Source organism: Notolepis coatsorum (genome assembly GCF_963971535.1).
Source record: "Notolepis coatsorum genome assembly, chromosome: 19".
Lineage (NCBI taxonomy): Eukaryota > Metazoa > Chordata > Actinopteri > Aulopiformes > Paralepididae > Notolepis > Notolepis coatsorum.
This window is the reverse complement of record NC_140183.1, coordinates 19586509-19613053: the sequence shown is the minus strand read 5'-3', so window position 1 is coordinate 19613053 and position 26545 is coordinate 19586509. Positions and strand designations below refer to the sequence as shown.

Here is a 26545-nt window from a genome sequence, read left to right as displayed (position 1 = left end):
TTGCACTATATAGTATTGTACATTAGTACATTGCATAGTATATTGTATATTGTATGGTAACTCAGTTACTTCTATTCTGCATCGAACATTGTACATATGTATATACTGAACACTGACTTCTTTTTTTACTTCTATTACATGCTATACTATTTTATTTCATACTTATCTTGTCTAGCAGAGTCTCTGGAGCGTAACAGTAAGAAGCGTTTTGTATAAAAGTATTCTGTACTTCTGTATGACAACTATTAAAGAAACTTGAACTTGAACTTGTACACCGTAAATCTGATGGACACAAGACTTTGAACACACATACAGCTGTCCTTGTTCACCCGCAGGACCACCCCACGTCCACCATGGTCCACCCTTTAGATGTTTTTGAAAATATATTTCCCCCCGTTACTCCTAAGTCATTGTGATTCTCAAGAACTCTGATGTGAGGCATCTACTGTAGGAAGAAACAGCTTTCATTGTGTAATTCTGAAAGTAGCCACACCGCATGACCGCCACGCCCCGATCCAACTTTGGGGAAAAAACCTTACATGAACAGGAAGTGACATGTAACTTGTGTTTCCCCCGTGATGGGGAAGAGGTGTGCACATTTTGTGTCATTCGCTATTCACTGAGATCACCTGATAAGACGTGAAAACTTGCCACAATGACAAGATATTGATGTGCCAATGCATGGCAAAACAAATACCATCACCAATCAGCCCTGATGGTGGCGCTATAATCAAAGGTCAAAATGTACAACTTTGACACGACTGTCTGGTTGACATGAGACACATGTCCAGCTGTCCTTGGTCGGCAATGTTGCCACCAGATAACTGCAGACAGACGGTGGCTACAGAGGCTGAAGGACCAGATAACTACAGAGCTGAAGCACCAGATAACTACAGAGCTGAAGCACCAGATAACTACAGAGGCTGAAGCACCAGATAACTACAGAGGCTGAAGCACCAGATAACTACAGAGGCTGAAGCACCAGATAACTACAGATGCTGAGGCACCAGATAACTAGAGCTGAAGCACCAGATAACTACAGAGGCTGAAACACCAGATAACTACAGAGCTGAAGCACCAGATAACTACAGAGGCTGAAGCACCAGATAACTACAGAGGCTGAAGCACCAGATAACTACAGAGCTGAAGCACCAGATAACTACAGAGGCTGAAGCACCAGATAACTACAGAGGCTGAAGCACCAGATAACTACAGAGGCTGAAGCACCAGATAACTACAGAGGCTGAAGCACCAGATAACTACAGAGGCTGAAGCACCAGATAACTACAGATGCTGAGGCACCAGATAACTACAGAGCTGAAGCACCAGATAACTACAGAGCTGAAGCACCAGATAACTACAGAGGCTGAAGCACCAGATAACTACAGAGCTGAAGCACCAGATAACTACAGAGCTGAGGCACCAGATAACTAGAGCTGAAGCACCAGATAACTACAGAGGCTGAAGCACCAGATAACTACAGAGGCTGAAACACCAGATAACTACAGAGCTGAAGCACCAGATAACTACAGAGCTGAAGCACCAGATAACTACAGAGCTGAAGCACCAGATAACTACAGAGGCTGAAGCACCAGATAACTACAGAGGCTGAAGCACCAGATAACTACAGAGGCTGAAGGACCAGATAACTACAGAGCTGAAGCACCAGATAACTACAGAGCTGAAGCACCAGATAACTACAGAGGCTGAAGCACCAGATAACTACAGAGGCTGAAACACCAGATAACTACAGAGGCTGAAGCACCAGATAACTACAGGCACCAGATAACTACAGAGGCTGAAGCACCAGATAACTACAGAGGCTGAAGCACCAGATAACTACAGGCACCAGATAACTACAGAGCTGAGGCTGAAGCACATTATTGAGGCAGCAAGTAACAGTAAGAATGGGGGAATTACGTATTTGTTTGGTTTGTAGGCGTGTGTGTGACAACATAAAGGAAATAGTCTTCTCCTGTATGCACAAGTGCACATTTTAGTGGGGGTCAAAGTGCAGGGTTAGCCATGTTCAGGAACCCTTAAAACAGGTTGAGTGTCATGGACACTTTGACAGGGACTGGTTTCAAACCGGTCTCTCTAACGACCAGGCTGCCCTACTGCCCAACAAACAACATTATGTATTAAATGGAATATTCAGATTCAGATTCAGACAACTTTATTGATCCCGCGTGGGGCAATTCATATTTGCAGCTTCACCAACAAGCAACAAAGACAAACAAACAACAAAACATCTCAACGACAGCACGGCAAATAAAAAGAGAAACACTCCATGTGATACAATCCAGCAATAAAATTAAAAGTAAAAACAGACAACCAAGTGCAAAAGGCTACTTAAAATGACTACTGTCTGTGTTTAAAAGTCTGATAGCCGAGGGGACAAAAGATTTGGCGTAGCGGTTGGTCCTACTTGGTGGGACGTCTAACGGCGGCCAGAAGGCAACAGTGAAAACCGCTGAGACAGAGCATGGAGGGGTTGATTTGTGATGCTCGTCCCCTTCTTGACCACCTGGTCCGTCCAGAGAGAACATAGGTCTCTCTGTTTTACTCCAATTATTTTGGAGCACACTTTCACAATATACTGTAGGCTGTTCCTATCTTTAATGGACAGGCCACTGAACCAGCAGATAAAAGAAAAAGTTAGGAGGCTTTCAATAAAAGAACTATAAAAAGTGCTCAGGATCTTCGCACTAACATTAAAAGAGTTCAGCTTTCTCAGCAGGTAGATCCTCTGCTGACCTTTTTTAACAATACTCTGTATTTAGGTTGAACTTCAGTTTACAGTCAAACACAGTTCCCAGGTATTTGTACGATTCAACAATCTGGACGTCCTCATCGTGAATTACACTAGCTACACTGGCTTGATGATCGGGGTTGTGTCTGAAGTCAATTATCATGTCCTTAGTCTTAGAGACATTGAGGTCCAAGTAATTCTCATCACACCAATTCACAAAGTCGTGAAGTACAGGTTCATGATCAGTTTCGGAGCGCAGCAGTAGGGATACCAGGACAGTGTCGTCTGAAAACTTAACCAGATGCCTTTGGTCATGAAGCGATCTGCAGCTGTCCGTGTAAACAGGGGTGTAAAAAGTACCCAGAAATTATACTTAAGTGAAAGTATGGGTACTGTCTCAAAATCTGACTCAAGTAAAAGTCAGAGTATCTGGCTAAAAACACACTTGAGTAAAAGTAAAAAAGTCCTACTTTTAAATGTACTTAAGTACTAAAAAGTCAAAGTAATTTTTTTTTTAAAGGATTCCATCATCGGCCAAGTTTTCATTTTAACTATACATTGCACCAGGTGAGTTAGTTGAAGAGGTGAGCCAATTAGTGAAATCATCAGCTGGTGTTTAGGCAAGGCTGGAATGAAACCAAGCATACACTCTGCCCACAATGGAATGTGTTCTGCGATAGACAATGCTGAAATGAAAGAACAGAGGACATTTAATTTAATAATGTCATTTATCAGCTATCTGTGATAGGAGTGCAGATGTTTCTGCACTCCCTGCAAGAAGAATCACATATTAGTTGTTTCTCATGAGTGGGATTCATCCAAAAACTGAGATAAGAGTGTTCTTCATTACTGGAAAAGATTCACTCGGAGGCGCTTTAACAATGGATCACTAGAAGGCTTGCCAGGGGCAAGGTCATCTCTTTAGACTGAGGAATTTAACAGTCAGTTTTCCAAACACCCCACCCCACACATCAATCCCCACCACATCCCCACCCAAGACACACACCCTGTCTTGTCACTGACTCTATTCTTCTGATAGCAGGTGTTTAATCAAAGATCCCCGCTTTCTAGTCTTGCACAAGGACCAATCAGCATGGGTATGGGCGGGTTCATTTTCCATTGATGGGGATTTGATTGGCTGTTTACCTGCGGTCGCAGGATTAATAACGTTAGTTTGACCAGATAAACAATTCAAAAATACTCATTAAAATGGTTGGACCTGCAAGATTTGTACTTTGTACTTTGTAGGTCTGCATTTTAAATGTAAGGAGTAAAAAGTATGTTTTTTTTCTCTGAAATGTAATACAAAGTATACAAACCTAATAATACTCGAGTAAAGTACAAATCCCCCAAAACAGTACTTAAGTATTGTAACGAAGTACAATTACTCAAGTACTTTACACCCCTGCGTGTACATAATAAATAAAAGGGGAGACAAAACGCAACCTTGGGGGGAGCCAGTGTTGGAAATCGACATGTTGGACATCTGCCCATTGACAAAGACCTGCTGGACCCTCTCAGTGAGGCAATTTAAAATCAGCATGAGAAGCTGGTGTGGGAGACTAAAATAAGAGTCAAGCCTCCAATATAACGTTGGTGTTAGAATTGGTGTTATGATACTGCAGTGTATACTATATACTGTAATGACGTCATAATGATAGTGACTTCAACTATTGAGTATGAAGAAGATCAGTGTAGGAGCCATAGATGTAACTCTCAGTATTCTCTATGGTTTATAGTGTTGTGTTGTTTGTTGTACTGTACAGAGTGGTGGGCGTGTTCACGGGCGGTAATGGTAGGAGTCACATGTGATTTCATTCACCTGTGTTGACACGGGCGTAGACAGAGAGAGGGTGAGAGAGGGAGCGGAGCGTATGTTTGCTATTGACTGCAACAAGACACGCACGCAATCTATACTGGTAACTGGTACCAGTTTATGTTTTTACTAGTGGTTTGTGAAGTGGAAAGAATAAATTGTTTAAACGCATATTTTGGCACAGTGTTTATTAATACTCCACTGTTCAGCCCCTCGTGGCTTCTTTTGACAGAACTACATGTAGCCACAACAACTGTGTTCTCGAGTGTTCAGTCTATTGCATTCTACACATCTGAGTCCTTGGAGGAAGTCAAGTTGTAAAAAGAAAATAAAAACGAGAGAAATTCCAACACCCGGAACTCCGGAAGTATGAAACTCGTTCTCCTTCATCATAATAACAGTAGAAACCATTCCATCTCTGTAATTCAAAAACAGAAACTAGCCTCCTTCAACAACAGCTTACAAAAGAGAAAGGGTAAGAATCCAAATGTTTGGCCAAGGCTTGACGGGAGAGAGATAAGCTGAGATTTTCTTCTTAGGGGTTTCAAGGTAAATACATTTATTCTCTTTCGCAATCAAAACAAACAAAGATCAGAGCTCGCGTTTTCTGCTTGCTTCCAGATCGACAGGTCATAGTTTCATTATGAATCATAAAAGGGGGGGGGGGCACTGATGCACAAACAGTCTGGACTTTGTACTCGTGTCTTATTCCAGTATCATACGTCTAATGATTTGTCTGGTGTAAACAATAGCCGATATTGACCCGACCCAGTATATTGTTCCCCACCCGTGGAAACAGACCAGCATGGTCCTACGGTAAACACAGCTCAGGTTACAATGTGATAAAGGGGCAGTTCATCCAAAATTAAGGACAAGTGCTTGTCCAGAGTGCCATCTATCCATCCAGATGATTTTGGTGTGATTGGTCATGTTTTGGAGACCTATCAGCCGTAGAGATCTGTCGTTACGCCACAACACTACGGAGCTGAATGGCACTTGGTTTGTGGTGCTTAAAGCAACAAAATACATTTGGAAATCGACATCTTTCGAGAAATCATGATCAGGATAATACACAGACCTTGTTGTGAGCAGTTTCATGTAGGAACTATATTCAACTCCATTCATTATCAACACAACCTTTAGAGAGCAGTGGATCTGAAGGACTTTTACTTTTACCAGAGTTCTATTTTATCTGAGTATTTCTACTTTTATTAACTGTGTACTTGTCCACTGCTGGTAACCTGTGTCTGTGCTTTATGGTTTATCTGCTGGGAACTCCCTGAGTCACACAGCAGTTACCAGAATCCTCAGTTATCGGAGGAGAAACTCAAAACCCTGAAAACACAAGGTCACAACACAGGCAAGCACGGACAGAATGGTGACACACAATAATGATTCTTATTTCTCATTTCAGGCTATTTAATCGGATTTATAGCCTAATAGATTAAAATAAATAAAAGTAATACTATTATGTCTATACTAGTACCTAGGCCTACTATGCTAATATGTCTATACTACTATGCACTCAGAGTGTAGCACTCAAGTTTGACACTGCTAGCTGAACAATGCCACTGACCCTTAGCTGCCAGAGATGTACCCTTCCTGCTGACTTGTTGTACAGAACTTGTAAGTTGCTTTGGATAAAAGCGTCAGCTAAATTACTAAATGTAAAAAAAGGTTTATGTAAATTAATGATTGCAGGAGGGCTTTAGACTTCAAATTATTTCAGGAAGAAAAAAAAGCTTATATATCAAATTTATTTTAAACATGATGATTTAAATTTGTATGTATTTGTATATTTTTTCATGACCCCTGAGGGGGTCCCCAACGCCAGGTTGAGAACCACCGGTCCAAACTCTAAACGAGTCTATAGGAGTTTCAATAACCTCTAAGCCACGTTAGGAGCAGGACTGGACGGCTTCCAGTAACAGACAGTGAGGGACCTGAAAGAGCCCACTGGCCCATCAGCAGGACACCTAATACACCATTAACTCACCATTAACTCACCACTAACACACCACTAATACACCGCTAATACACCACTAACACACAACTAATACACCACTAACACACCACTAACACACCCACCTCTCTCAAACCTCAGACGCTGGTACAGCTCCACCTGATCTGCCGGGGCTAGACTGGCGATCTGCAACGATAGACGAGAGACAAAGAACAGTTTGATTTTATTCATTGATTTCCTTTCATTCACTTATATGCACATACATGTATGGGCTATCACACAACATCATAAGATACTAGTTAAATAGTTTATTAGGGCATTTAGTGGTTATTGATTCAGTGTAAAGCACAGAGAAAGAGTTTAGTAGTTATTGATTAGTTATGATTGGTTATTGATTAGTTATAACTTATTATTAGTTATTTAGTAGTTATTTAGTAGTTATTAGTTATTTAGTAGTTAAGTAAGGGATAATGTATGTACGAGGTCATTGTCGCAAAATAATTGACCGACACGGAGTTTAGAACACCGAGGCGCCTCGCAGAGGTGTTTTAAACGTAGTGAAGGTCAATTATTTTGCGACAATGACCGAGTATAGCTATACATTATCCCGCTTATTACATGGCTAACTTACTAACAATATACCTAATTCATTTTACACCATCGACAAGACGAGATCAAATGCAGACGCAGTTGTTCTGTGGCTCTGTCCGCTGTCAGCCCAAATAAAGTTATTATTATCGCCGGCAGCCGGCAGGTGTGTGGACTGATTGCACTGATGCAGTGTGTGTCAGTGGGCTTGATTGCTACAGCTGCGAACAGCGGTCATTATTGCTCAGCAGAGGTCCGTTATCGAGTAATAACGGACCTCTGACGAGCGCTATTGACCAATCACAATCAAGCATTTCGGCGAATGTTAAAACGCCATGTAATAATATGAGTTATTATTAGTTATTTAGTAGTTATTGATTAGTTATTGTAAAGCAGTATAAGGCTATGGTTAGACTAGTGTATTCCTGGCGTTTTTTTATACGTTTTTGACGACGTTTCATGTCCCAGCTACACAGAAATGCGTTTTTTGGCGTTTTTTTGTGGATACGGCTGAAACGCAAAATTGTGTTTGCGTTTGGAGATACGCAAAAAAAACTAGTCAACAACAGCGTGTAGTCAGCACGGAGCAGTTGTTGCGAAAACGCCCATGCGCAGTAGATACCATCTGCGTGCCCTTCCGGTGACAACAGTGTGTGTGTTTGGGACAGAGCTCCGTGTCCCAAATAGCTTCAGCTACCATGTGTTGTCAAGTTATTGTTATAAGGACCCCAGTCCAAGCTACAACAGTCTGCATTCCCTTAACAATTGTTTGTATTGAGCCGTATTGTATTGTACCCATATGCAATATGTTAAATAAAGTTTACATCCATTCATTCTGCTAGCATTACCGATTGCATGAGCAGCTGGCTAACGTGAGCTATCAGGATTCAGACCCTGTTAGCTCAGAGTTCCTCTGTCAACTTAACAAGCATTAAACAAAATGGCCCAGTCATCTATTCACCTTTGTTTAATACACACAGCGTTGTCTCTAATGTTATCTAACTACTGATAGCTCGCGATATCATCAGTTTTAGTGCTGGCTAAGTAGCGTGAGCTAACGTTAGCTTCTAGCCACAATGCTATATTGTTATAATGGCATACTCCATTGACGTTAGCATGCAGCTAACAATGCTACCGATCGTTTTTTAGACTAAACTATCTGCTCTTGGTGGTCACTTGTGTTGATGTTAGTTTTGTTTCATCAACAAATGACAGGCAGAACACACAGTGAATGTATCCGTTTTGTTTATTGCACTTTTATTAGGCTTTGTTGAAAAAAGAATTGCTGCATTGAGTAAAAAAAGCAAGATGGTGGCGCGGCATAGGCGCCTGCCTTATTGACATTTTCTTTGCTGGAGCTTCCACCAGGAAGTGTATTGGCACATTCGTTCTGATTGGTTGAAATTGCCTTCATGTTTGCCACCTACTGCCACCTACTGCTTTGGCAGTGTACTACATCAGTGTGCTCGGCTGACAAAAACGGAAAAAAACGAAAGTGTGACTCGAGGCGCATGACGTCGCGGCGATACGTATAAGAAAACAATACGAAATGATACGAAAGGTGTAACCTCAGCCTAAGAAAGAACTGGAGAATGAAAACAGCAGTTGATCCCCTGCTTCGAGACCAGCAGGCAGGCTTCCGGAGTCTGGGAGGGCGGTCTGGGAGGGCGGACACTATCACATGCTTCCTCCGACACATGGGTACCCAGCCCACCACTTCTTTTCACCTGGCAGCGCGGACTCTCACTGGGAGAGTGTAACGTGTGGAAGGTCACACTACCTCCCTCCAGATCCTTCCCTCGCTGTGCAGGCGCCCCGACCGAACTGTAGGAGTCACTGTTTACAACGACCCGGACCCACCCACCGGCTTCCCTCCCGCTGACTGCCAATCGAGCCAGTATGATGGCCGGCCAAGCCGGAGGCAACACTAACAGCCGGATTTGATACCAGTGTCTCTTGCGTTGGTGACGAGCGCTTAGTCCGCTGCACCACCCAGCCGCCCTGGCAAGTCCAAATGTTAAGAGTGGTCGAGAGCACTCTTACCCAGATAAGAAACTCTTACCCAGTTGAGAAAAAGAAAAAAAGCCTACCATTGGTCAATTGCCCCCAAATACGACTTAAAAAAACCCAGAACTTATTGCATGTATTCTGTATTCTGCTTCTGAAATGGATTATATATTGCTGTTAGAACAGTTAGATGCTCTGGCCGCCCAGGCCGTACGCATAGAACGCATATTTAGAGATCATCTAGATCTATTTGCAGAGCCAGATGAGTGGCTGCTTAGCCGTTTCAGATTGCCAAGAGCGGTCCTTTCAGATGTATGCAATACTCTGGAGCCTCAACTCAGACACAACACACGCCGGTCAAATCCTGTGCCTCCACACCTACAAGTTCTGAGCGCACTCAGGGTTTTAGCCACAGGGACCTTTCAGTAGGGATGCACCGATCCAATATTGGTATCGGTATCGGACGCCGATATCAGTAAAATAGCTGGATCGGGTATCGGTAAAAAAATATATATCGGATTTATATATATCGGATTTATTTTTTATTTTTATAATAAATAAAATAATAAATAACCATTCAGTACATTTATATCTATGTGTTAATTTGTTACATTTAGTTTCACTAAGTTAGGAAAGTAATGTTTTAAGTCAAGCCTGATGTTGCCTTGCACAAAAGAATGATCCCAGTCTCTTCCACACAGTGACAGTGAGGCATACAGTTTATTAATTGAATGAATTAAGTTTATTTTCTGTCTTTGTTTACAACAAATCAAAAACACACTTGTGATCCTTTACAATTCTTAAAAACAAAATCTATTTTAATATAAAAAAAGAAAAGAAATGTGGATTAAATTCTTTTTTTTTTTTTTTACTTTTTTGTAAAAAGAAATTGGACAATGGGTATCGGATCGGTATCGGTATTGGCCGATACCCAAACCCAGGTATCGGTATCGGTATTGGGACTGAAAAAGTCGGATCGGTGCATCCCTACCTTTCAGAGAGATAGGTGACAGGTCAGGTATTTCAGATGCTGACGTTAGAGCACGAATAAGGAAAGCGCGTACAGCATTCGTGCAATTACGGAACATCTGGAGCTCAAAAGAACTGACTTCCAACACCAAAGTCAGATTCTTCAACACCAACGTCAAGGCAGTCCTACTATACGGAGCAGAGACGTGGAGAACTACAGCTGCAACCATCAGGAAAGTGCAGGTCTTCATTAACAGCTGCCTGCGGAAGATCATCCACATCCGATGGCCAGACACCCTCAGCAACAGCGAACTCTGGCAGAGAACAAACCAGCTGCCCGCAGAAGAAGAAATTAAGAAACGCAGATGGCGCTGGATAGGCCACACCCTGCGAAAGCCCGCAAGTACCATCACCAGACACGCCCTAACATGGAACCCGCAGGGCAAGCGGAAAAGGGGTCGCCCAAAAAACACCTGGCGCAGAGACCTGGAGGCAGACACCAAGACCATGAAGATGACCTGGAACCAACTGGAGAGAACAGCTCAGGACAGAGATGCCTGGAGATCACTTGTTGACGGCCTATGCCCCAGAAGGGGTAGCAGGCGTAAGTAAGTAAGTAAGTAAGTAAGTAAGTAAGTAAGTAAGTAAGTAAGTAAGTAAGTAAGTAAGTAAGTAAGTAAGTAAGTAAGTAAGTAAGTAAGTAAGTAAGTAAGTAAGTAAGTAAGTAAGTAAGTAAGTAAGTAAGTAAGTAAGTAAGTAAGTAAGTAAGTAAGTAAGTAAGTAAGTGTAAACTCTATTTAACTCATTAAAAGGGTAGTCTTTAAACAGGTCCTACCTCAGAGTCCAGTAAGGCTCCAGGCTGTTGGCATGCCAGGTCAGGACAGGTGACCGGTGCACCTCCACCCTCTCTGATGGCCAGCTGGACATACTGCTGCAGACACTGGGGGGAGGGGGAGACATACACAGATAATGGTTAAATTACACAGGAACACATTACAGCACTATAAATATAGTCTAGTTAATGCAGGCTTCTAGTTGTATTAGTCACACTGCATTGGCAAAATATAGTTTCATTTTCATACAGGATACCACAATCTGTGTAGGCTGGCACATATCTTTTGCAACCTCCAAACGCAGACATGTTAAAACCATTCTTCTGGATATGTGAAATGTGGCAATGAAACATTAGGAGGAACTTGCAGACGTTGCAATAAGACAGATCGTTTTGAGGAACTAAACACTCAATTAAACTCTATTTATGTTTACTATTGATAGAGTAAACACACTGTATGTCTCACCTGACTGACCATCCTTATTTATTAAATATTTTATTCATATGTTATCTTGTTCTTTACCTCTACTCTGATATTTTTATCATCTATATTTTATTGTCGTTTCTATTACCCTGCTTGTACCTGCACCTCCCCCTCCCTCCTCCCCCTCCCTCCTCCCCCATCCCCTGTGCTGCTAGTAGGGATGGGCACCAGGAATGTGTTCCCAGTTCAAGTACTTACAGGAATTACTCAAGTAGCGCTTGTTTAGGGAAATCCATTTTTAGAACTCACCTTAAGATAAGATAAGATTAAATAAAATGATAAGATAAGATTAATCCCCTTGGGAAAACAACATGGCGACAGAAATGTACCCAATGCTTAATACGTGTTGTCAGTCAAAACACTTTCGGTGGACGTATACTTGGTGGTAACCAAATAAGTAAATAAAAGAATACTCGATTACTCACACCTACTGTGTACATCACATGCTGCTATAAGGACACCTGACTTTCCCTAACGGGATCAATAGCAGTACATGTTATCTTATCTTAAACATGGCTTGGTAATGTAGTGGAATTGTATTGTATGCCCCCCCCCCCCCCCCCCCCTCCCATTCTTGTTATCCCGCCACACACCTACCATAGACAGCCTATTGTTCTGTCTGTCTACCCTCCTCCATTGATCAACCCCTTTGTGTAAATCAATCACCAATCTCTTGTCTACACACTGTCCCGCCCCTTTCTCTGTTATTGTATAAAATGTCAAGGTATTCCATGTCTCGTCACTCTCGTGGGACTCATGACGGGACTCCCCCCCCATTTGGGTGCCCTGTCCCCTCTAAGCCAATGTTCCTGGGTTGTAAGCTAATAAACTTATGACAACAACTATGGTCCAAGTCATGGTTAATTCTTCCACAGTAATATCGTTGAGGTCATGCTTAAGACCCAGAGCTGTTTGTCAGTACAGCATAAGGCAGCAGGCTGTGAGGTTGTCTGCTGTGCTGCTGGATGTAGAAGATGTTTCAGGTTTATATTCAATAGAGTCCAACTGATAACGATACACAATCACTCTACCTCCCCCTGAGTGTGTGTGTGTGTGTGTGTGTGTGTGTGTGTGTGTGTGTGTGTGTGCGTGTGTGTGCAACCTTGTGCTAGCAGCAACAGACAACTTGTCCAGTTTGGACAGAGATTAACACCTGCCTTTATCCAGAGATCTCTCTGTGTGTTTCAGATCGAAACAGCTACGTAGCACGCCTCCAGTCAGGGCAGCTAAAGGGACATAGTGGTGGAACTCTGTCTACTTTAGAATAAAACACTAAAGGCTGCATTCCAGTGACATAACCCCCCCCCCCCTCCCCAAGTAAGCTGTGGAAGAATTTACACCAATTTCTTGCATAACTTCTCATACTGCTGGGTCTTCTATAATCTAATAATAGGGAAGGAAATAAGACTGGTTCCAAATGGCACACGTTTCCTTAGTAGTCGTACAACAGAGGCAGTGTGAGCGAGAGCTGTGGTCTTCCTCAACACCTCCTTACCTTAAAGGTGCACTAGGCGCTTTTCTGGGAGAGAAAATGTGAAACTCAAAGTGAAACTGTGTTCAGAGAACATACTGTACTATATTTTGAAGTCAGAAGAAATAGATCCTGCTTCACTGTTGTTGTTTAAAGTAAAAGCACTTTTTTACAACGTATGCCTCACATTCACACACCGACGGCGGAGGTGGCCATGCAAGGTGCCGACCTGCTCATCGGGAGCACTTAGGAGTTTTGCTTGCTCAAGGACACTTCAACATGCTGCCGGGAGTAGCTGGAATCAAGCCAGGAACTGATTACCAGACGACCGCTCTACCTCCTGATACACTGTCTAACCCTAACCTTCTGATTACCAGACGACCGCTCTACCTCCTGATACACTGTCTAACCCTAACCTTCTGATTACCAGACGACCGCTCTACCTCCTGATACACTGTCTAACCCTAACCTTCTGATTACCAGACGACCGCTCTACCTCCTGATACACTGTCTAACCCTAACCTTCTGATTACCAGACGACCGCTCTACCTCCTGATACACTGTCTAACCCTAACCTTCTGATTACCAGACGACCGCTCTACCTCCTGAGCCACTGTCTAATCCTAACCTTCTGATTACCAGACGACCGCTCTACCTCCTGAGCCACTGTCTAATCCTAACCTTCTGATTACCAGACGACCGCTCTACCTCCTGAGCCACTGTCTAACCCTAACCTTCTGATTACCAGACGACCACTCTACCTCCTGAGCCACTGTCTAACCCTAACCTTCTGATTACCAGACGAGACACTGGCACCACCCCTTTAACCTCTCAAGCGACAGCCTCTTAGGGAGGGGAAGTCTACAGCTACTGTAAAAGTGGATGATGTTTTTTTCCTATTTTGGGAGAATCCAGGACCAAGCCGGGGTCTTATGTAGCGTGTGGTGCAGTGTACCTACTGTGAGAGACAGACTGTATGAGGGGGCTTTCTCACTGCCATTTGGGGTCGAATCAGCTCCGCTCCGTCCTCGTTCCGTCCTTGGGTGCGAACTCCCCCCCCCTCCCTCGCCCCCCTCTAGTTTGCGTACACACTGCAGTCTTGGTGCGCTCTGGGTTTTGTTTACGGTTTGCGTTTTGAGCGTGTAAGCTTGCCGTAGGCGATGATGTCACGCTCGAACGTCAACACAGGAAGAGTTTAACATACGGTGGTGGAAACTGGATGCTGATATAAAGAAACAAATAACCAATAAATATGAAGTTATATTTGAACCTCTGTTGTCAAGCCTTGTCAATATAACACACCCCCCTTTTCTCACGAATGGAACTGGTGTCGTGGAGTCTGCTTTGAGCGTTTTCCAGGGTTAATGCTAAGCTAACGCTAGTTAGCTAGCTTAGCCTATTTATTACTAGTTAGCAGCTAACATTAGCCCATCGCTCGCGGCAATTATATTGAATGTCATTGATCTACCGGTCGATCACGGCCGACTGGTTGGGCACCACTGGTCTAATAGAAATAAATGCATTCGAACAAGAAACCAATGTATAGTAGACATAGCAATGGCAAAAAGAATGCCAGGCCTAATGCGAGCCAGGGAAGTCTTGTGCTTGTAACGTGGCTTCATGTTTTCAGCCGTGAGGCTCAACATGCTTGTTTGGTTGAGGTCTGAACCCGTCAAATTGCCATGGGTATTGTCCAGTTGTTGCTGTATGTTTTTATCTGCCCAAAATTCAAGCAAGCATGAAAGCATTACAGTAATGACGTTGTGGGTGTCAGCAAGTTGATACAGCAAGCCTCTCCCGTGTTTTGGTACAAGCTCGCACACCACGCCCCCCGCTCCCACTGGCGCGCACCCGGAACCACCTATTCCAGCGGTCCAGGTTTGGAGCGAATCAGCGTCAGTGGGGGGGGGGGGGCGTTCTCAGTAGGACGGACACACCCTTTTTGGGTGCGATCGGGCTGTGATTCGACCCCGAATGGTTAGTGAGAAAGCCCCCCGAGGGACCAAAAGGTCCCTTTCCCTCCCTTTGATGCAAATCACACATCCTGAGTTCATATGACCCTATTGTGTTCCTTCCTCTCTTAACACCTCACCCTACCCATCTTTCCATATCAACCGATCCCAACTTACACCCCCTCCCCTCTCCCCACACAGAGCCAGAACACCTCACTTTCCATATCAACCAACCCCAACTCCCCCCTCCCCCCTGCCGGAGAAAGGAGTCTCACACCTTCAGCGAAGGAACCTAAAACATGTGTATTAAATATATTCAACTTTGTTTATCTGGAGACTCTAGCAGGGTTACAACTTAACCCTTTCACTGCCACACTACAGAAGGTTAACCCTTTACTATCACACTATAGTGATAGTAAAGGGTTAACCTTCTGTAGTGTGGCAGTGAAAGGGTTAACCGGCTGTCGTGTGTGGCAGTGAAAGGGTTAACCTTCTGTGTATTGTCGCAGTGAAAGGGTTGAAAGAGCAGTGACCCGGAGAGTTCTCTCGCATAACTCTGAACCAAATTGTATTCGGTGCTTTTTTGAGGTAATAAACTTGTAACAGCCAAGTCATTCGACTAACCTCCGGTCCAATTCTACGACACTACTAGCCTGTGGTGCAGTGTACCTACTGGGGGTCTTACAGTATGTAGAGTGTGGTGCAGTGTACCTACTGGGGGTCTTACAGTATGTAGTGTGTGGTGCAGTGTACCTACTGGGGGTCTTACAGTATGTAGCGTGTGGTGCAGTCAGTGTACCTACTGGGGGTCTTACAGTATGTAGCGTGTGGTGCAGTGTACCTACTGGGGGTCTTACAGTATGTAGCGTGTGGTGCAGTGTACCTACTGGGGGTCTTACAGTATGTAGTGTGTGGTGCAGTGTACCTACTGGGGGTCTTACAGTATGTAGCGTGTGGTGCAGTGTACCTACTGGGGGTCTTACAGTATGTAGTGTGTGGTGCAGTGTACCTACTGGGGGTCTTACAGTATGTAGCGTGTGGTGCAGTGTACCTACTGGGGGTCTTACAGTATGTAGTGTGTGGTGCAGTGTACCTACTGGGGGTCTTACAGTATGTAGTGTGTGGTGCAGTGTACCTTCTGGGGGTCTTACAGTATGTAGCGTGTGGTGCAGTGTACCTACTGGGGGTCTTACAGTATGTAGCGCGTGGTGCAGTGTACCTACTGGGGGTCTTACAGTATGTAGTGTGTGGTGCAGTGTACCTACTGGGGGTCTTACAGTATGTAGTGTGTGGTGCAGTGTACCTACTGGGGGTCTTACAGTATGTAGCGTGTGGTGCAGTGTACCTACTGGGGGTCTTACAGTATGTAGCGTGTGGTGCAGTGTACCTACTGGGGGTCTTACAGTATGTAGCGTGTGGTGCAGTGTACCTACTGGGGGGTCTTACAGTATGTAGCGTGTGGTGCAGTGTACCTACTGGGGGTCTTACAGTATGTAGCGTGTGGTGCAGTGTACCTACTGGGGGTCTTACAGTATGTAGCGTGTGGTGCAGTGTACCTACTGGGGGTCTTACAGTATGTAGCGTGTGGTGCAGTGTACCTACTGGGGGTCTTACAGTATGTAGTGCAGTGTACCTACTGGGGGTCTTACAGTATGTAGTGTGTGGTGCAGTGTACCTACTGGGGGTCTTACAGTATGTAGCGTGTGGTGCAGTGTACCTACTGGGGGTCTTACAGTATGTAGCGTGTGGTGCAGTGTACCTACTGGGGGTCTTACAGTATGTAGTGTGTGGTGCAGTGTACCTACTGGGGGTCTTACAGTATGTAGTGTGTGGTGCAGTGTACCTACTGGGGGTCTTACAGTATGTAGTGTGTGGTGCAGTGTACCTACTGGGGGTCTTACAGTATGTAGTGCAGTGTACCTACTGGGGGTCTTACAGTATGTAGCGTGTGGTGCAGTGTACCTACTGGGGGTCTTACAGTATGTAGCGTGTGGTGCAGTGTACCTACTGGGGGTCTTACAGTATGTAGTGCAGTGTACCTACTGGGGGTCTTACAGTATGTAGTGTGTGGTGCAGTGTACCTACTGGGGGTCTTACAGTATGTAGCGTGTGGTGCAGTGTACCTACTGGGGGTCTTACAGTATGTAGTGTGTGGTGCAGTGTACCTACTGGGGGTCTTACAGTATGTAGCGTGTGGTGCAGTGTACCTACTGGGGGTCTTACAGTATGTAGTGTGTGGTGCAGTGTACCTACTGGGGGTCTTACAGTATGTAGTGTGTGGTGCAGTGTACCTACTGGGGGTCTTACAGTATGTAGCGTGTGGTGCAGTGTACCTTCTGGGGGTCTTACAGTATGTAGTGTGTGGTGCAGTGTACCTACTGGGGGTCTTACAGTATGTAGCGTGTGGTGCAGTGTACCTACTGGGGGTCTTACAGTATGTAGTGTGTGGTGCAGTCAGTGTACCTACTGGGGGTCTTACAGTATGTAGTGTGTGGTGCAGTGTACCTACTGGGGGTCTTACAGTATGTAGAGTGTGGTGCAGTGTACCTACTGGGGGTCTTACAGTATGTAGTGTGTGGTGCAGTGTACCTACTGGGGGTCTTACAGTATGTAGAGTGTGGTGCAGTGTACCTACTGGGGGTCTTACAGTATGTAGCGTGTGGTGCAGTGTACCTACTGGGGGTCTTACAGTATGTAGTGTGTGGTGCAGTGTACCTACTGGGGGTCTTACAGTATGTAGCGTGAGGTGCAGTGTACCTACTGGGGGTCTTACAGTATGTAGTGTGTGGTGCAGTGTACCTACTGGGGGTCTTACAGTATGTAGTGTGTGGTGCAGTGTACCTACTGGGGGTCTTACAGTATGTAGTGTGTGTGGTGCAGTGTACCTACTGGGGGTCTTACAGTATGTAGTGTGTGGTGCAGTGTACCTACTGGGGGTCTTACAGTATGTAGCGTGTGGTGCAGTGTACCTACTGGGGGTCTTACAGTATGTAGTGTGTGGTGCAGTGTACCTACTGGGGGTCTTACAGTATGTAGTGTGTGGTGCAGTGTACCTACTGGGGGTCTTATGTAGTGTGTGGTGCAGTGTACCTACTGGGGGTCTTACAGTATGTAGCGTGTGGTGCAGTGTACCTACTGGGCAGCAGAACACACAGCTGCAGGTGCTCAGTGCACTGGTGGCAGCTGCAGGGTGCTCGCTGAGGCACAGTTTGCAGTAGACCTCGGGGCCGCACAGCGGGTCAGCGGCGGCTTCGGGGCTCCCTGGGGCCGAGGCCCTGGCCGAGTGGGTCTGCGTGGGACTGCTGGCGGCCATGTTGGAGGGCGGCGGGCGTCAGTGCAGCCCGGCAGCGGCAGCGGCTGCTCCTCCTAGCTCCTCTGCAGGGGAGAGACGGGAGACGAGGCCTCCATGTTCCTGGAGGTTTGAAACAGACTCGGTCAGTCTATAACAGAAATTATTCTAAATTAATATCCAATTTGATACATTTGTGTCATCTGGGTCCCAATAATATTTGCAGCCCTGTTGGCAGAGGATTGTGAGTTGTGTCAACAAACAGGACACCAGGAGCCCACCATAACACCAGGAGCCCACCATAACACCAGGAGCCCACCATAACACCAGGAGCCCACCATAACACCAGGAGCCCACCATAACACCAGGAGCCCACCATAACACCACCATAACACCAGGAGCCCACCATAACACCACCATAACACCAGGAGCCCACCATAACACCACCATAACACCAGGAGCCCACCATAACACCAGGAGCCCACCATAACACCAGGAGCCCACCATAACACCACCATAACACCAGGAGCCCACCATAACACCAGGAGCCCACCATAACACCAGGAGCCCACCATAACACCACCATAACACCAGGAGCCCACCATAACACCAGGAGCCCACCATAACACCAGGAGCCCACCATAACACCAGGAGCCCACCATAACACCAGGAGCCCACCATAACACCAGGAGCCCACCATAACACCAGGAGCCCACCATAACACCAGGAGCCCACCATAACACCAGGAGCCCACCATAACACCACCATAACACCAGGAGCCCACCATAACACCAGGAGCCCACCATAACACCACCATAACACCAGCAATCTGTTAATAAAGTTTTCAATCAGACACATGTATAGAAAGGCTTTGTTTTATTATAACATGCATTGCAGTAAAATCATTATGCCTCGTTTAAGTCATCCTGCGGAGGTAAAAGCTAAACGTCGGCCGCGCCGCCGTTGTTGTTGTTGTAGAATACCAGTCTCGTCAAAATCAATGGCGGACAAAAGCGGAAGTAAAAAATGTATACGCGCTTGCCGATTGGTGGTAACAGCAGAGGCGGGTGCAAGCGGTGTGTGACGTAATTGGCAGAATCGACTGTCAATAAAAATGTCATTGGTTGAGAGCTGTGGTTGAGACAATAGTATCCAGCTGCAGCCCAGCCGGTAGACCATACTGGGAGAACTAGTATCTAGCTGCAGCCCTGCAGAACATACTGGGAGAGAGATAGTGCTATTTCTTGATGTTTCCTTTTTTTAAGTAAGTAAAGAGGCCTATGTTCATATCGGTGAGCACAATTTGTAACACAAATATACAGTAGTTTCATAAAAAAACAAAAAAAAAATTACAAAAAAAAAATTACAAAAAAAGAATTACAAAAGAAAAATAATAATAAAAAATATTTAAAAAAAAGTTTTTGCCACAAATATCGGTATCGGCCGATTGTGTTAGTTGAACAATCGGTATCGGTGGCAAATTTTCATATCGGTGCATCCCTACTGTATATCACAATATCAATGTACTACTGTATATCACAATATCAATGTACTACTGTATATCACGATATCAATGTACTACTGTATATCACAATATCAATGTACTACTGTATATCACAATATCAATGTACTACCGTATATCACAATAGCAATGTACTACTGTATATCACGATATCAATGTACTACTGTATATCACGATATCAATGTACTACTGTATATCACAATATCAATGTACTACTGTATATCACAATATCAATGTACTACTATATCAATGTACTACTGTATATCACAATATCAATGTACTACTGTATATCACAATATCAATGTACTACTGTATATCACAATATCAATGTACTACTATATCAATGTACTACTGTATATCACAATATCAATGTACTACTATATCAATGTACTACTGTATATCACAATATCAATGTACTACTATATCAATGTACTACTGTATATCACAATATCAATGTACTACTATATCAATGTACTACTGTATATCACAATATCAATGTACTACTGTATATCACAATATCAATGTACTACTATATCAATGTACTACTGTATATCACAATATCAATGTACTACTGTATATCACAATATCAATGTACTACTATATCAATGTACTACTGTATATCACAATATCAATGTACTACTGTATATCACAATATCAATGTACTACTATATCAATGTACTACTGTATATCACGATATCAATGTACTACTGTATATCACGATATCAATGTACTACTGTATATCACGATATCTGTTCACTGTTCATTAATCACAAGATAAATAATCTGATCACAGATCATCAGATTGAACTGCATGATAATGTAATATATATATATATATATTGATATAACATCCCCTCAAATAATGAACAATTATCTAATTTTAAGATACATTTAAGTGAATGTGTGGTTATTTAGATGGCAGGATTGTGCACAATGACATCACAATAACACTTTCATCACGATAAGATCACGATATGATACAATGATGTTGAGAAGTCGCCCCGACCGTAGACTTGAGAGGAAACAGTCAACGTTTGGGATTTTTCTACTACGACTAGTTCTATCATATAATATAATATATAATATAGCACCTTTCTATTTCCTCTACAGTCAAGAGTGTTATTGACTGCTGCACTCAGCTTATACAACTGATCCTTCCAGTTAGCCGGGTACCTCTTCTGTCTGTCTCTCAGTCTGTCTGTCTCTCAGTCTGTCTGTCTCTCAGTCTGTCTTCCTCTCAGTCTGTCTGTCTCTCAGTCTGTCTGTCTCTCAGTCTGTCTCTCAGTCTCTCAGTCTGTCGGTCTCTCAGTCTGTCTTCCTCTCAGTCTGTCTGTCTCTCAGTCTGTCTGTCTCTCAGTCTGTCTGTCTCTCAGTCTGTCTGTCTCTCAGTCTGTCTTCCTCTCAGTCTGTCTGTCTCTCAGTCTGTCTGTCTCTCAGTCTGTCTTCCTCTCAGTCTGTCTGTCTCTCAGTCTGTCTTCCTCTCAGTCTGTCTTCCTCTCAGTCTGTCTTCCTCTCAGTCTGTCTGTCTCTCAGTCTGTCTTCCTCTCAGTCTATCTGTCTCTCAGTCTGTCTGTCTCTCAGTCTGTCTGTCTCTCAGTCTCTCAGTCTGTCTTCCTCTCAGTCTGTCTGTCTCTCAGTCTGTCTTCCTCTCAGTCTGTCTGTCTCTCAGTCTGTCTTCCTCTCAGTCTGTCTTCCTCTCAGTCTGTCTTCCTCTCAGTCTGTCTGTCTCTCAGTCCGTCTTCCTCTCAGTCTGTCTGTCTCTCAGTCTGTCTTCCTCTCAGTCTGTCTTCCTCTCAGTCTGTCTTCCTCTCAGTCTGTCTGTCTCTCAGTCTGTCTTCCTCTCAGTCTATCTGTCTCTCAGTCTGTCTGTCTCTCAGTCTGTCTGTCTCTCAGTCTGTCTGTCTCTCAGTCTGTCTTCCTCTCAGTCTGTCTGTCTCTCAGTCTGTCTTCCTCTCAGTCTGTCTTCCTCTCAGTCTGTCTGTCTCTCAGTCTGTCTTCCTCTCAGTCTATCTGTCTCTCAGTCTGTCTGTCTCTCAGTCTGTCTTCCTCTCAGTCTGTCTTCCTCTCAGTCTGTCTGTCTCTCAGTCTGTCTTCCTCTCAGTCTGTCTGTCTCTCAGTCTGTCTGTCTCTCAGTCTGTCTGTCTCTCAGTCTGTCTGTCTCTCAGTCTGTCTTCCTCTCAGTCTGTCTGTCTCTCAGTCTGTCTGTCTCTCAGTCTGTCTCTCAGTCTGTCTTCCTCTCAGTCTGTCTGTCTCTCAGTCTGTTACTATCAGTGTGTTACTATCAGTGTGTTACTATCAGTGTGTCATGTGATCATGACACATGACTTGCCGTGTGACTCACTGTTCACCCAGGGTTGTGTGGTGTGTGAAGTAAATGTAATAATTATGTGTTATTATTATTCCAGCTATGGCCTAGTTATTTATTTATCGGTACTGTTTCTAGATCCCATAGCCTGGAAGGACGTTTCCATGGGAATTGTCACATGTAGCCCTGTAGCTACAAAGCCATGACTCTTCGTAAATGTTCACCTATAGTTTATGAACCTTTTCCTCATCTGAACTCTGACCTTCTTAACCCACCGCCTGAACTACATGTAGAAATGTTCCTTCCTGGCTATGAGATCTAGACACAACCTTATTTATTTAAGTTCTCGTAACGTTTTTAAAGCCAGAAATCAAGTCTTTTAGAGTGAGAGTATTGATCTGTGACCATCACATTAACCATCTTTCTCTTCCGAAAGGAAAAACTGATCACAGACCAGTGCACCTTACACTGGAGCACTAGTCTGGTATCCATGCCATCAACGAATCACGTCACTAGTCTAACCAGTTCCAGTTATTACCATGTTACATACTGGCACCAGGCCATTTCTGCCGGACTCCGGAAGGCCGGCCAACAATAGCGAATATCCCTGACTGACTGGCTGACTGACTGACTGACTGACTGACTGACTGGCTGGCTGGCTGGCTGGTCGGTTCCAGCTTAACAAACTGGGTTACTGGGTCACCTAGCCTTGCTTTCTTATAAATATCAAAGTGAAAAGGAAATTATAGAATGTGTTAGTTGCTAAATTCAAAACACAGATAAATCTAAATTAGTTTGCAATGCAAATCAAGCAGGGCTCCATCAGAACTCACTGACGAACAGCATTTGAGGTCAGTCCCTGAGGTTGCAAAGAAAATATAAATAATAACCAGTCAATCATGAGAAAATATAAATAATAACCCTTCAATCATAAGAAAATATACATAATAACCCTTCAATCATAAGAAAATATAGTTGTTATAGAAGTTGCAATTTCAGTTAACTTTTCCCGTTCAATGGGAAAATGAAGGTCAATGGAATGTAGTGTGGCAATTTAGCCCAGTAGTACTAACAGTACTAAATTGAAACTAGATTTCTCTGTTGTTTGAATGTTATCATTTCACGTAGGCCTTCTGTACATTTCTATAACTTCTTTTTCACGTTGATTGAGAGGGTCAGATTAGCCGACCAAACCTAATTTAAAATGAGGGATGCACCGATACCACTATTTCACTGTCGATACCCATCCTGAGAGCTAAACCTTTGGTATGGCTCTCTATACTAGGTATCCATCGTGAGAGCTAAACCTTTGGTATGGCTCGCTCGATACTAAGTATCCATCCTGAGAGCTAAACCTTTGGTATGGCTCGATACAAGTATCCATCGTGAGAGCTAAACCTTTGGTATGGCTCGATACTAGGTATCCATCGTGAGAGCTAAACCTTTGGTATGGCTCGATACAAGTATCCATCGTGAGAGCTAAACCTTTGTTATGGCTCGATACTAGGTAATTAGGTATCCATCGTGAGAGCTAAACCTTTGTTATGGCTCGATACTAGGTATCCATCGTGAGAGCTAAACCTTTGGTATGGCTCGATACTAAGTATCCATCGTGAGAGCTAAACCTTTGGTATGGCTCGATACTAAGTATCCATCGTGAGGGTCTTGAAACAGGAGCAACCAGAGCCAACATCAACCCCTCTTTGGTCGTTTCCAATCCCAAAAGACATGAGAAATAATAACACCATAATCTGGGATTAGAATTGAATTAATAATGTACATTAAAATGGCGTGTGTGGTGGTGATGGTGCGGGGGGGGGGGGGGGGGGGGCACACAGAGGAAACGGTGACGTTAAAACACTGTTCTGCAGGATGAGTAGCTGCACATCCTCCCATAATTATCCTCCCAGATACCCCTCCCATCGTGTGGCAGTAAGGCTTGGGCGATAGGGTGGTGTCGCCAAAATCAGATGAACTGTTTACGGTATTGAATAGAGCAAGATAATATCTATTCAATACCGTAAACAGTACCTCGGATTTTGGTGACATTTCCCTATCACACCACTAAGCCCTTTTTTACAAGAAAAAAAAATGATGTTAACTTCAAGATGTCATAATCCAATCAATGTTCAGGCTATTGGACTGTATGGTGATGATAGGTAGGATACAATAAACTGAAGCTGTCATTCTGACGTTCTTACAGTAGAGGACATACTGTAAATGGATGTTGTTACAGTAGAGAACATACTGGATATATGGATATATTCTTACAGTAGAGGACATACTGGATATGGATATATTCTTACAGTAGAGGACATAGTATATATATGGACCTTCTTACAGTAGAGGACATACTGGATATATGGACGTTCTAACAGTAGAGGACATACTGGATTTATGGACGTTCTAACAGTAGAGGACATACTGGATTTATAGATATATTCTTACAGTAGAGGACATATTGGATTTATGGACGTTATTACAGTAGAAGACATACTGGAGCAATGTGAACTATGAGGCCAAATGGAAAGATATAGAAACCAAAAGAGAGGGATTCAAAGTGCAGGCACTGATAGGAGATAGGGAGCTGTTCAGAAGACAGGAACAACTACTAGATCCAATTACCAGATTCACTATAAACATATGGAACACAATAGTAAAGAAATACAAGCTAGAAAAATAATCTAAGATACTGAGATGGATAGCACACGACAACAAATTCAGACCAGGGATAGAAGACCATGGGTTCAAGAGGTGGGAACGGGGGGGTATAACAGCAATGTGCACGATGACAGAAGGAGGGGAGATGCAGACTCTAAAAAAATTGAAAGAAAGATACGGACTAGAGAATAGGGACCACTTTAGATATTTACAGATTAGGGACTACTATAACAAGGAAATAAAGCAAGATAGAGACAAAGAACAGAATGGGGTAATTAAGATAATGGTAAAGTCATACGAAGGACGGAAGGGGAGGGTGATATCAGCACTATATCAGGCAATAATGGACAGTAAGGGAAATACAACATTGTATGTAAAAGAAAAGTGGGAAAGAGAGTTGGAAATAGAGATAACAGAGGAAGAATGGTATGACACAACAAACAACCACAGGATCAAGGATATGGAGGGAGTTTGGGTGGAAAAATATAATTAGATACTTTATAACACCAGAAATACAGGGCAATTACACACCAGCAAAGAAAACATGTTGGAGGGAGTGTGGACAGGAAGGGGCGAACCATACACACATATTCTGGGGATGTCAGAAGATAAGACACTACTGGGAAGAGATAGGAGGGATAATAAATGAAATAATAGGATACGAAATACCCAAGGGAGGCCAAGTGTTGTATTTGGGGAATCTGTCACAGGAAGGAATCCAAGGGGAAGACAAATATTTGATTAAGATATTGATAGTGGCAGCCAAGAAAGCTTTAGCTAAACTGTGGTACAAGGTAGAAGTGCCGACAAAGGATCAATGGATAGAGTTGGTAGAGGGGATACAGGAAATGGAGAGAATCACACATCTGCTGAGGCTGCAAGAAGAAAAGTTTTAATGGAAATGGGGAAAATGGGAAGAATTACAGGAGGGGAAGTAACGACATCACAGAGGTTTGAAAAGGATACAAGGAAATGAATAAAAATGTAAATAAATAATGCAAATGTAGAATGGACCAAAGGACCCATGTCACACTTTTTCTTTACTCATTTTTTGTCTATTTGTTTTAATTTATGTACTGTGTATTGTCTATGAATGTTGTCTATGTATGTTGTTGAAAAAATGAAAATAGAAATTTAAGTTTAAAAAAAGAAGACATACTGGATATATGGATATATTCTTACAGTAGAGGAGATACTGTATATTGGTATAATCTTACAGTAGAGGACATACTGTATATATGGATATATTCTTACAGTAGAGGACATACTGGATTTATGGATATATTCTTACAGTAGAGGACATACTGGATATATAGATATATTCTTACAGTACAGGACATACTGGATATATGGATATATTCTTACAGTACAGGACATACTGGATATATTCTTACAGTACAGGACATGATACTGGATATATGGATATATTCTTACAGTACAGGACATACTGGAAATATAGATATATTCTTACAGTACAGGACATACTGGTTATATAGATATATTCTTACAGTACAGGTCAGGACATACCGGATATATAGATATATTCTTACAGTACAGGACATACTAGATATATAGATATATTCTTACAGTACAGGACATACTGGATATATAGATATATGGATATATGGCCCACCAGCAGCTGGCAGCAGCTTCATGGCAGCTCAGTCGATACAGCAGCATCACTGTCCTACATGTCTCTTCTATTCTACACTATGTTGATTGGCGGCTGAGGGACGCATGAAAAACACATTTGAGGCTTGAACCTGAAAGTCTGTGGCTCTGAACATTCTATTACTGCACCGTCATGGTGGAGAGAGAGAGAGAGAGAGAGAGAGAGAGAGAGAGAGAGAGAGAGAGAGAGAGAGAGAGAGAGAGAGAGAGACAGACAGAGAGAGAGACAGGGAGAGACAGAGACAGGGAGAGACAGGGAGAGA

At 43.5% G+C, this 26545-nt stretch overlaps 1 protein-coding gene across 1 annotated transcript in view; it reads right to left on the bottom strand.

The window, feature by feature from the left end:
- The window catches only part of rnf144b (ring finger protein 144B), a 43490-nt gene that overhangs the window by 14911 nt on the left and 2034 nt on the right, over positions 1–26545 (bottom strand). Inside the window, exons 2-4 of the mRNA XM_084335731.1 lie at positions 17971–18246; positions 10931–11035; positions 6657–6717 (exon numbers count right to left, since the gene is read on the bottom strand). Coding sequence (XP_084191857.1) covers positions 6657–6717; positions 10931–11035; positions 17971–18147 — 343 coding nt within the window. The 5' untranslated portion in view covers positions 18148–18246. The remainder of the gene's footprint in view (positions 1–6656; positions 6718–10930; positions 11036–17970; positions 18247–26545) is intronic.